A 13,004-nucleotide genomic window follows, 5' to 3' on the forward strand; every position below is an offset into this window, starting at 1 on the left:
GGAACTAACCTTTGCAAACAAGCTATCTGCCATTAGTCATGTGAACTTGTGTAAACTAAACGTTTGAGAATTAATGTAGAGGAAGAAGGAGAGTTAATGACCCACTTTCATGCTATTAAAAGTGAAAGATCATGCTGTACATGAGTATCGGGCAGACGGGAAGTGGATACAACATGGTCAGTGTGACAAATCAAATCCTTATAATTGTGGCTTTTTAGGGGGGAAATAGGCTACCTTTGTATATCACACCTGATTGAGGTCGCAGTCTAAAAATTTCATTTTCTCTGTTTTGAGACGTACACACCAGCGGAAATCTGTTACTTTTAAGTATGACAGATGGTATCGCATGGATAATATAATACTTTTATAATTAACTTTCATTGTCGTAAAGTTTGTAGTTTTCTTTCTGAGCAACATTCTATACTTCTGTTCACTGGCAATTTTAGACCCTTTTTAGGGGGTCTTAAGCCTGTTAGTGACAGAAGACAGACAATTACAGGTTCTAAGGGCTTGAAACAGGTTTAATATCCTGTGTCGCTGTCGCCGATGCAACGCACCTGAAACCCATTCAAGGAAAGGGTTAACAGAAACGTAGCGTTGGCCAATCGGAGGTGGTTGTGCCAGACTCCCGCCTTTGGCTGAGTCTCTATCTAATCTGTCAGAGGGAGAGCAGGAGTGCGGTTGTGAGGGTTAGGGTTATGAAGTTAGTAATGTCATGGCGCAGATTAGAACCCAAATTGAAACGTAAGCAACTAAAACTGATAACGTTAGAACATTGTGTCAAATTTACAAAGTGGTCGTTATTACTGTGACTTATAAAGTGTCAGGTTTAGTTCCATCATTGTGTTAATAGTGTCACAAAAACGTTAGCTGACGTTGTTGTTCAGTAGCTAGCTCAGAGATTATTGGCTAATGAAATTACTGAGGGGGGGGTTAACACTTTTGCAAGTCACATGTCACATTCTCATTAGGGGCTGTGTCCCCCTAAAGGTCAGGTCCTAGAATCGCCCCTGCTTCTGTTTGAAACCAAAAAGCACACCAACCCCGAGCAATAGTCATCTATTACCTTTTTTTTTTTTTTTTTTTTATAAATGCACAGCAATGTTGAATCAAAAGAAACCTCTATAACTATAATTAAGTTAGAGGTGTACTTATAGGAAATGGTCTGCTGGTTATCATTACAGACATACCTACACTGGCACAGTTAAATGTTAGTGGTTAAAATGGGAGCAGAATGAATAATGGAAAGTCCTCCATCAATCACTCTGTACAGGTAACTTCCAAAATGAGATATTTACACATTGGTTTTTTTCTACATGGTCAAAGAACATTTTGTTAACAAAACTAATTTAAGGAGCCCTACATGTGACCTTTCACTAATACATTTGTATTTCATCCCAGTGACTATTCTCTTTTCTACTTCCAAAGAGGTGTCACTTTTGATTTCTTGTTCTTGTTCCTGAGAACTCTCATGACCATTTTCCAGGGTACCTATTGAGTTTTATTGATACACCATCACACACTGTCATGTGCAAACACTTGTGCTTTTCCAGTTCCCCTTCCCAAAGGTTGCTGTCTCATTTGTTGTCCCTGACTTCCTCCGCAATGGTCAGTGTGGCTGCAAAATCATGCACACAATTCTCACAATCGAATATACTTGTATATAATGAATTGTACTTTTGTCCTCGGCTTTTGTCATTTTCCTCACAACTGAGTAAATCAGGTATAACAAACTATGAAACTGAAGAGTTAGATGGGTGAAGAAATAATGTTGAGCTGTGCCTTTGCTTCTTAATTAATAAAAATTGTCCTTTGGTGTTTCCAACCGATGGATAGATCATGATCTCATGTCATCTGCCCTTGTAGTCCTTACACACAAACACACATGCACGCACGCACGCACGCGCACACACACACACTGATTTGGTTCCTCTACTGGGAAATTCTGAACCTCTCATATATATACAGCATGCACATACTCGCAACACTAACACTTCACACCACTTCACCTCTGGGGCAACCTTATCAGATCAGCTTGCAGTTGTGAAATTCAAGTCCAGTAGTCAAGGTAAGTAAGCTAATACACTCATTTTCTGTTATCTGTTTGTTTGTTTGTTTTTCTCCAGCACTTTATTAAGTAGATATTTATTCTAATATATTGAGGTTAACACCTGTTTCTAACATTAGTCCCAGACTCTTTTTAAAGAAAATTGTTCACCATATTTAAGAGTCTTATCCTTATAAGATAATTAAATGAATGCCTGTTTATAAATCAATTATACAAGTGTGGTTCCAATCCCTGTACTATATTAACTTATTGCCCTTTCTTCCAGATGCGTGCATTGTTCCTTATAGTCCTGTATGCTGGATTGTGCTACGCCAGCTCTGACAGCGACCAAGAAAACATAGAGATTCTAATGGATAATGGTTGGTAACTCCTCCTTTCACTACTAAATATCCCTCTTCCTCTCCATTTGTCTCTTTGCCCCACATATAGTGAATGTTGATTCAAGTCAATCTGTGTGTGTGTGTGTGTGTGTGTGTGTGTGTGTGTGTGTGTGTGTGTGTGTGTGTGTGTGTGTGTGTGTGTGTGTGTGTGTCTGTGTGTCTTTGATTATCTAGTTCTGGTCCTGAGAGTACCCTATGGTCTGGGTAGCCGTGTGTATGTTCCTCTGACCTGTGGAGAAGCTTATCAAAACCACCCTGTCGTTTGGAAGAAAAACGGTAATACAACTTAACTGTTACTACTATAACTACTAGTAATACAGTACTTCTATTAGTGCCTGTGCCAATATGCTATGTACAATACGATACAATACGATACAATAATGATAAACTTCTCTTTAGTCAGATGGTCATTTTTCTCAGTGATTTTATGACATTTTAAAGCATAATTTTTATATTGATCTACGTCCTTGTCTCAGGCGAGGAGATTGAACCAGCTCTGGAGGGGAACCAGGTCAAGGTCCTGGTGGAGGAGATGAATGGAGGAAACTACACTTGTCACCTCGGTCCAGACGGAGAATACCTCAACCACACTGTTATCCTGATCCAACTAGATCCAGACAACAGGACTGTCATTCTGGAAGAACTCCCTGAAGAGGGTAAGATAAGACAGATGGAGGGAGTGAGGGAGGAGAAGAACAAAGCAGGCAGACACACATTGAGAGAAAAGAAACAGAGAAAGATAAAGATTTGTTGTGTAGTTGGACCTGGCGAGAGGTATTTCACTGTAGGAGACATAGGATACAGTAGATGTCACTGAAGAGTTGATATAAGAAAGATGGTGGGAGAGGGAGATAAGATGAAATAGACTGTTGTTGCCTGAAAGCCAAGAACATTCAAAAGATAAGATGAACGATGGGGCACATGTCAAAAGAAACTGGATAAAAGGAGGAGCAGAGGTAGAGTAATGATGGGGCGCAAGTGGACAGAAAAAGGGGAAAAGGAACGAGACAACACAATGATTGCAAGAAAGGAAACATTAATAATAGAAAGAAAGCAAAACATGTAAGACAGCACAGTCTTTGTTGAATTCATGGTTATACTTTGACATATTTGCTGTAGGATAAACAAACCATACCAAGGTTCACACAATAAGTTTTTATGTCACACGCATCACCATATTGTTAGTGCAAGTCAAAAAAAGACACCAAACTTGTTGCATCTAGTCCACAATAGTATCTTTCAGATTTTCCAGATAAAAACCTTTGTTGTGCCTGATTTGATGGAACAAAATGGGAAATATAGTGAAGAGGCTGAAGCAGACAATTGTCTCATCAGTTGTCTGGCTTGTTCAGTAATTTTATTAATTAATCTTGCAATGATTCATTAATGTTTAAATGCTGGGACCTTCATAAGAAACTGAGAGATAAATTGTTCACAACAGCATTAAACACAAAGAGAGGGAGAGCCTCAGAGTGCTAACAGTGTTTCTGTTTCTCCCGGTCCAGGTCACATCTACTGTTCAGCCCACAACTATAACGGCTCCTTCCACTGCACCTGGAAAAGATCACCTACCAGATCCAACGCTGCTGTGCTCCTGGTGAAGGCAGAACGGTGAGGACAAAATATCACTTGCTGACACAATGCTCCTCCTACTCATTTAATGTACTCAGATGTAGCTCACGAATCCTGGTCTGGATATTATTTTAACAACCAGTTTGTTTTCAATCTAGTAATTCAGAAAAGATTCCATGTGAGCTGGATGCTGATGGATCAGGAATTCACTGCAAGGATGCCAACTGCCCATACAAAGAGGAACAGCACCGTGTCTCCTTCACCATCTACATACACAGCGACTCTCGCCTCGAGGCCTACACAAAGACTTTCTACCTGAGAGAGATTGGTAAGTGATTGTATGTTAATGTCTGTGTTATTGGTAGTAGTGTAATTTGGCCTCATTTCCATTAATTCGCCCCTAATTCCCTTCTGTCTTGCCTACTGTTACAATCCTGCCACATCAACGTCACTGTACTGTTTCCCCCACCCTTTCACCCTTCTCCACCTCATTCCTCCCCCTATTTAGTGAGGCCAGCAAAACTCCCTAACCTGCACATCACTGATGGGAAGGAGTTCAGCTGGAACTACCCTGAATCCTGGGATAAGCCCTGCACCTACTTTGGTCTGCAGTTCCAGGTCAAGGTGGTCCAAAAAGGATTTCCCTGTCACAGTAAAAATGAAATAATGGTAATCAATACAAGCATGATATAGATAAGATTCAAGTTACACTTAGTGTAAAAATGCTTAAGCTGACTTCCAGTTAAACCACATGTCTTTGTCTTTAATGTTCCGCCTCTTCTCTTGTGTAGAATGTCACCATTGAGAAAACAACATATAAGGTCAACATCAAACCCAATAAGTATGTTTTCTGTGTGCGAGCTCAAGACAAATTCACCAAAGGGCCATTTAGCCACTGGAGCCACTGCATGTAAGTATATTACTTGGACCATTGGGAGTAAGAACTGCTTTCACTAGGTTTGCTACCAAAGACATACTTTGGGTTAGTTTATGATTTGATCCAAATAATACCAAGTCATGCCACCAACATTGATCTGATCCATACTGTTTCGTTCCATACTTTCTCCAGAGTGGATAAACATACACAAGTCTGTTAGTTTCTGTCACTGGACTGTAGCCATAGAGGATGGAAGAACACCAGGATGCAAGAAAACATTTTTCTAACTCCCGTTTTTTAAAAGCAATGCACAAAAGTGGTGCTGTGCTTTGGGAGTGAAAGTATACCTGTACAGTATTTATTGATCACTTATTTAAGTTGTCTCTATGGAACTACAATATAATGTTAAGCATATTATTTGTAATATGATTGAAATAAAGTACTCATTCCTTTATGCCCTTTGCAACTATCCTTTCAGAATTGTTGTTAAAATGTTTCCTAACATTTAATAATACATTTTAAACATTACAAATACTGCAATTTTTGTATATCTCAAATGTATTGGTCATTTTTGTAAACTATGTCAATATTCAGTGACTACACATTTTACAAGACTTAAGGAACAATGAACAGGCAATTTAGATACAAAAAAAAACGTTTATTGTCATATTTACAGCCAGGATGTCAGGGATGTGATGAGGAAAACACAAAAAAAGCAGATCAAGAAACCATCTCAAGAAAGGAAATGGAAAGGACTTGAATGTCCAAAAGAGCTGTAAACTTGACATTTGAAAAAAAAAAAAAATCACATTCCTGATGTTTCCATGAGCTTCAGGTGCTACTTGATCATAGGGTGGGACACACCTTCCCCCGATACTTCCCCTTCTTCATCCATAACTTAAAATCAACGTTGACAATAAGTGCAGACATATTCATTTCATTAATAAAGCAGCTACAAAAAAAACCCCGGAAAATGCACATTTTGTGCTGTCAGTTTCTTGCATTCCCATCATTTTCCCTAAATTGTTCAGTAAAAGCTGTAAACAAAACATATACTACTTAATTCTACATATAAAAAAAAAAAAAAATAAATGTAACCGACCCTTTGCGTGTATCTGAGTGCTTCCAGCAACCAAGCTGTCACGTAACAATGGAACAGAAAAACACAAATACATTTCTGGGCAAATATGCACACACACCCAACCTGACTGTTTGTGTGCCTACAGTATGTACAGCCTCCTCCAACCCACAGGACTGTGTCTAGTGACCCCCGCATACAAGACATTTTCCATCAAAACATGCACATGGCATTGATTGTTTTGATGAAAATATTTTCAACCAGTCTTGATCTCAACAGCTCTTAATGTCACAGTAGCTCTGAGGATTATTGCATATGTCAAATTGTGTCAGTTGCAGGCATCAGTTTGAGATCAGAGCAAAGTATGTCTACCTTTTAGTAAAAGACAAGCAACTTCACACTACCGATAATGTGAAAATGTTGTAAACCCCACCCATCTAGAAGACCAAGCAGGTTTAAAAGATCTCAAATATTTTCAGGTACTATTTAGCCGTGGGCTTCAAGATGTATTCTAGACAGCTGACTGAAGTAGGTTTGTAGATGTTTGTGGCTCATGGTTGACCGTGGCATGCGGCCTCAAACCTAGGGGTAGTTTTTTAACCCAGGTGTATTTGACGATTACCGCACGGGTAACTGACGTTAGGTAACTGCCATTATTATTGTAATAAATGCGAAAACTGTGTGATTCAGGAGAGAACATGCAAAGATATAAATTGGGAAGCCCATCTCAGTCCTGAGCTTTTGAGTGTTGGTGGCTGCAGGGTTAGTGTAGGATTTGTAGTAAGGTTTGTAATAAAGAGCTTGTAATAGCCAAGTTTGTGTGTGTGTGTGTGTGTGTGTGTGTGTGTGTGTGTGTGTGTGTGTGTGTGTGTGTGTGTGTGTGTGTGTGTGTGAGAGAACTGGATAATGGGATGGTAGCGTCCAGCCCAAGTCTTTGCAGAGGATGCAGTCCCTCTTCAGTGGTGCTGCCTTTTAGATAGGTACCTTCACTCACACACACACACACACACACACACACACACACACACACACACACACACACACACACACACACACACACACGTAGTAGTTATTTCATAGTTTAGATCTATTTAGGTTAATTTATATCAATCTCAAAGTATGTGTAAGTATGTGTGTGTTAGGTATATCGGCATATTTGTTTTCTCTTTATTATTTTGTTGTATAAGGGACTTCTTAGGTGCTACAACCATGCATTATGTCACTACTACTATACAATTATTACTTTTTGGCATATGTGTTCCTACCTCTCCCAGTGTTTGTGGTTGAGTCCACTGAAGTCATCAAGCTTGGCAATTTCTTTGAGGTACTGAGCCAGTTTATAGAGCTCCCTGTCCTTCTCTCTGTTAAGATGGGCCTTCATGAAGGGTCGGATCTACGCGTACACGCACAATAGGATTCAGAAAAAGCTGTGCATAATGCTGATAATGATAAGGAAGAGGTGGGGTCAAAGTAATGGCGATAATGCTGGCTGCCTACCTTTAGTCCATTCTGTGGGTTCATGAGGAAATTTCGTCCAATGTCGTCAAACATAATGGTGTTCTTCCTGTTGTAAAATTCTCCGTACTTCCCCCATATCACACCCAGGGGCTTCACCTGGATACAGCACAAATAAAGACACAATCCATAATCAAAAGGTAAACAAATGGAAAAAAAAGCCACACCGCACTACAACTACATTTAAATATACATGCTTTCTTCTGCTGAAAAAGATTTGTTTACATCAGTAATATGTGTAACTGCAGCAGTGAAACATGCCAATATCTTCATTTATGATCCACTGTGTGTGTACCAACCTCCACAACCCCTCTCTTAGGGGTATGTACTGTGATCATTGCTGCACTGTCCAACATGAACGTAATCTTGTAGTTAGGGTTGTCTGTCACTCCCAACTCCTACACACACACACACACACACACACACGCACAAACAAACACAGATGCGCACACACACACACAGGCAGTATTGTTATCTTTTGTTCCCCTTTGAACCCAAATGCTGTGGGTTACATTGATTAACACTGCCACCTTTTGGCAGAAAAGGGTACAGTACAGTAATGGTAGCATTAATTTAGCCTGAGCAACAACACCAAAAAGAACACAAGTGGAATACTTACTTTCATTTTGGCATCAATCCACTTCATACTTGTAGCAGCTAAGGAGAGAAAGCACATGTGTAAGATGCTTGTTCCACAAGCAGAGATTGCTGGGTACCAGCACACAGAGGAAATCCAAAACAATAAATGCCCATAAGATATGTACTGTAGTTAGTAGATGTAAAAAAAAAAAAAAGCAGAGATAGGAGAAGAGACATACACCAGATGACAATGTCATAGTCCTCGTAGGCTGATGTCAGAAACTCGTGAAGGTATGGTCTCATCAGCTCCTGACCCGTTTCTGCACACGACTTGTGATCTAAACACACACAACACATCAATGCATAGTGTCGTAGATTAAACTAGCAACTGATAGGCTGACAAATAGTGCCTGTATATTCTGCAAAGTGTCCTGTTCTACAGGTAGCCATTACAAAAGGAGTCAGCAAAATACAGATTTTGTGTCAATTAGTGTTGTCAAAAAAAGATATTTTTCAAACGCTTTCAATACTCATTTTCCGCACTACTGATACTTTCTCTTCTCTCCAACAGCGAGTTGACACACATCGCTGCAGTGCCCACATAGCCCTGTCTCCTCTAATTCACTTACAGTGCTGTCTTCTTGTCACTTGTCTCATTCACTCTGGTTGAATATAATAATTTGTGGGTTTTGTTATGGTGTGCAGAGCTTTTGCGACTGGTTTGGGTTGAAAACAGCAAGAGTGCTGTTTGGAAATACTAATAATTATTTACTACAGTCATCAGGGTTGTCCCTACCATTGTAACACTTAGGCGCAGCCCCTAAATGTTTTTTCACAGCGCCTTAGCCAAATCAAAAGAAATAAAAACTATGCTGACAATCCTTTGCCACGTTTTGCTGTCATTTATGGCCGCATTAGCTTTTCTGTTCCTCTCCTCTGCGGGCAGGAGAGGAGGCAAGGAGACCGTGAACCAGGTGAAGTGGAGGTAAGGCTTTACTCCAGTTGTCGTCAACTTGAGTAAAAAGTAGAAAAGTGATATTTCCACCTGCATGTGTCCACACAACCAAAGCACCTAAGCCCTCCAGAAACCTAGGGAAAACCTGGTCGGTCGGTTGTTAAATGTATCTTTTAATTCAAATCTAAAATGTTATGCCCTCAATTTTGTGTCAATTTCCCCCTGTGGTATCAAAAATGGTATAGAATATCGATATTCTTCAAGGTACTGTATCAAGGTTAGGAATTCCAGTATCGTGACAACACTAGTATCAATCTGTCAACATTTTCTATTTGTTTGTAAAAGCGTCAACCCTGTGAACATTGCTCAGATTACACACATACAACGAATTTGCACACATGAAGAGAAGAGACAGTTCAGATGCAGTATTAAAGTAAATGTTTTGTAAGGTACAGTTAGATAAAGCGCACAGTGTTTACTATTAGCATGCTATGATTTAACAAGCCATGAAGTCACTGGTTTTCCAGTCATACTCTTAAAGAGAAAAATGTCAGTGTCACTCACCGAACAGTGTATAGTCCACATCCAGTACCAGAAGACCCTTGCCTTCTCTGGGAGGGTTCATCTCCTCCACCTTATAGTCTTTCACTCTGCGGGCGATCTTAGCCAGGTTCTCCTCTCTAGACACATAGAACATTTGTTTCTCAGACACATGCGGATATATATGCTCATGCCCCCTCATAAATTTCATCTGGCCTCTGTATAGCCACAGACACATACAAATCCCATCAAAATATCTAACCTGTTCTCCACTTCGATGACCTCCTCCTCGATGTCAAAATCATTGACCACGTCATCGTTCTCTGGGGGAGGGGCTAGAACCTCTTCCTGAACAAAACAAAACACATGCACAGTTAAAGTTTACCAGTCAGCCAAGGGGAACACTTAACACAACACAGTAAATAAGCAAAAAGTAAGACCTTAGATGTCAGAGAGCAAACAAGCCAATCAGTTGGACAAAAATGATAACACTGTAGTCAACAGCTAGCTAAATCATCACTTAACCAACCACTTATTGACGAGTTGATTAAAGCTAGTTAGTGACCCAAAGTCTTAATTAACAACTAAGAAAACATGTTTCTAATGTTACTCTTTGAATAAATATCATGTTCTGGTTGTACTGCAAATTAGCTGGTGACACTCAGGCACTTAGCCTGTGGACTGGACAACTACTCCTGAGTTCCAACCAGATACATTTGGAGTCAGTTGACTTCTCTATCACCATGCCACTTACCAGGCTCTCCTCTCTGGTACCCATCATCATGATCTTAGTGTTAGGCTTCAGCTTCAGAGAGCCCAGCTTCACCTCATCCTCTGCAGGTTTACCTGGAGGCAGGAATAAAGAGAGAAAGAACAGGAGAAGAGAGAGATCAATTTAGCTGCAAACCTCACGACAATTACAAAAAATAGAAATAATGTATATACTACAGACAGGTGAAGCAAATTGACACTCAGACAGGTAACAGACTGAGAAATGGACATGTTTGTACAAGTAAAACATCAGCTAGTTATGAATGTGGATTAACATAGCCAAAGCCTGGGGAGATGTAGGGGTAGATTTATTTGATCAGATCTTTTTTTCAGTTAACCATAATGCAAAGGCACAAAGGGAAATAAAGTCCTGAAATCTTGTCCACCTTGGTTTGGGTATCATATGGCATTATTTACACTAGCTCCACCACGTTACAACGCACGTGTGACCACTGATGCCCTCTCACCTTTGACCTTGAGTCCCAGTAGTTTCTGTCTCTCTGGCAGCACCCCAGTCAAGGTCTTAATGGACTGTTTCAGGTCCATCACTGTGTCCTCCTCAGACAGAGAACTGATGGAGTACTCCTGACCTCCCCACTTTATGATCACGGATACTGACATGGCACACACAGGCTCTTCACACACATAAACACACTTGGCTGCAGCTGGAGTCACGTATGCACGCGCACAGACGACTGCACACTTTTAAGCAAATGTTTCCAGCTACAGTAACAAACATACACACGTACACCTTGCAGAGAGAGGGGAATAGGCAAAATAACAGAAGTGTCAGGATGACACGCTGTAACTGGCTGTAGCTTGTACAAAACATACAAAGTAGCTAATAGTGAAACACAACGAGCAAAACATGACATCACTTTTGTTAAGCATGTGTAGTTTTGGCTGGCTAATTCAATACCCAACGGCCAAATGCCACCTAATCAGAGCAGACACGTTGACAGTTCCTGATGTTGATATTTTTAGCATTAAATGGCTAACACTGACTAGCAACAATGTAAACAGGCGAGGTAACGAGCCAAGTAGCTAACATTAGCTGACTAAGCTATACGGTTTGGGTATCCTTACTTGGTAGAGCAAGCTAGCATGTAATGCTAGGCAAACACTGTCAAATTTCGTCGGAAAGTTGAATGAATGAATGAATGAATGAAGTTTGCCGTTCAGTTTCATTCATCGAGCGGCGCACACTGACTGTTCTTCCTGGCGTCCCGAATCCTGCCGGTAGTGACGTAGAAAAAAAGCTTCGTTACCATAGTGACCATATTTCAATAGATTAACATACAATCGTTTGATAATAGCTGCCACTTACTTCATCCTTAAATGTAATCTAGTAAAGACAAGAAAAGATAAAGGAAGAAAGAAAACAAAGTTGTGGACGAGTATAACAACATTAAGTGTGGCTTATTTTAATGTTATGCTTCTGACTTTATCTCTCATTGAAACAGACAAGTTCTTGTGTTTGCACTTTTTCAATGGATCCTGTAACGTTAGCCTATCATTATATCAGAAATCCGATAATGCAATAATTACTGGATACAGGCACAGTTCTAGACTGCTTTGAATGGAGGGCAGTACGAGATGTTGGTTGGGCACCAACAATTAGTGTTAATTCAGGGTTTTTCAGTTTCAGGCTCAGAATGGCCCTTTGGAGAGACACATTGTGTGAATGGGTGAATGAGAGGCAAAGTGTAAAGCGCTTTGTCAGGTAGGCCTAAGGTAGAAAGACACTATATAAATGTAGTCCAACTTTTATAGGCATCTCTTACATACATTGTTGTTTTCAACTAGACAAATACTACTAAATCTGGGCAAGGATACACTTGATTGACATGTGAGTGTGAATATTTGTTATATTTTAATTGTTTGGTTTTAATATGTAGCAACCAAGGTGATGCTGAGTTGATAATCCTGGGGAAATAAAGTAATTTAAATTTGTTGTTGTTGGTCAAACCAATGTGGGCACTTAGGCCTTGTTGAGACGTAGGCTACGTTTTTTGGCATCCAGATTGATTTCAGAAAGTCTGGACAGCAAAGAAACACATGAAATGCAATTTTTTTTTGCTAATTGGATCAAAACCACACTTGGAGGTGGTATTGAAGTGTGAATCCAATCAGATTTCTACAGATGGGCCTCAGTCTGGACGGTCTGGCTGCTCAAATTCGATTTTCAAAGTGTCTCTTTTGTCCTTGTGTAGCCGAGGGTTATAAATTGTGCCTATAGCCTACTCGTGCAGATATTAAAATTAAAAAAAATTGTCAACTTTAGTGGCCAGGCTAACAATAGCCACGTGTTAGCTAAGGCTAATAGGCTATTAACTTTGGTTACATCGGCAAGGATAGGCCTATATGAATTTACTTCACTTGTTGTTGTTTGTCACTGACAGTGGCCTACCACTTCACCTGTTTTTAGGAAACAGTGCTGGTGGAACACAGCATTAGCATACGCTGTAGTGAGAGGCATAAGCCGCCAGGGGATCAGTTAATGCTACTGTTCTGATATATATGTGCAATGCAATAAAAGTTCAACAAGCCTGCGTGTTATTAAATCTGTAATACTTTTTATCATAAGTGCCGCATTAAATGTGGATGGTATTTTGCAATATGTTACAGTAAATTGATTGATTGATTAATTAATGCATTATCCAAAAAGC

At 40.0% G+C, this 13,004-nt stretch overlaps 2 protein-coding genes across 2 annotated transcripts; one reads left to right on the top strand and one right to left on the bottom strand.

Annotated features, from left to right (window-relative positions):
• The first annotated feature begins 1,961 nt into the window (after positions 1–1,961).
• il12bb (interleukin 12B, b) lies at positions 1,962–5,351 on the top strand. The gene is made up of 9 exons (XM_078266098.1): positions 1,962–2,068; positions 2,334–2,427; positions 2,623–2,724; positions 2,925–3,104; positions 3,954–4,059; positions 4,179–4,348; positions 4,529–4,689; positions 4,812–4,930; positions 5,090–5,351. The coding sequence occupies exons 2-9, from the start codon at positions 2,334–2,336 to the stop codon at positions 5,115–5,117; spliced, it is 960 nt and encodes a 319-aa protein (XP_078122224.1). The 5' UTR covers positions 1,962–2,068; the 3' UTR covers positions 5,118–5,351.
• A 189-nt stretch (positions 5,352–5,540) lies between these two features.
• Positions 5,541–11,563, bottom strand: ublcp1 (ubiquitin-like domain containing CTD phosphatase 1). Its single transcript, XM_078266099.1, has 11 exons — positions 11,422–11,563; positions 10,803–11,086; positions 10,319–10,410; positions 9,827–9,912; positions 9,589–9,704; positions 8,309–8,407; positions 8,110–8,147; positions 7,790–7,888; positions 7,473–7,589; positions 7,241–7,368; positions 5,541–6,959 (listed from the first exon to the last, which is right to left on the bottom strand). The coding sequence occupies exons 2-11, from the start codon at positions 10,954–10,956 to the stop codon at positions 6,932–6,934; spliced, it is 957 nt and encodes a 318-aa protein (XP_078122225.1). The 5' UTR covers positions 10,957–11,086; positions 11,422–11,563; the 3' UTR covers positions 5,541–6,931.
• Between the last annotated feature and the right edge of the window lie 1,441 nt (positions 11,564–13,004).

The sequence above is a fragment of the Sander vitreus genome, chromosome 13 (assembly GCF_031162955.1).
Source record: "Sander vitreus isolate 19-12246 chromosome 13, sanVit1, whole genome shotgun sequence".
Classification (NCBI taxonomy): domain Eukaryota; kingdom Metazoa; phylum Chordata; class Actinopteri; order Perciformes; family Percidae; genus Sander; species Sander vitreus.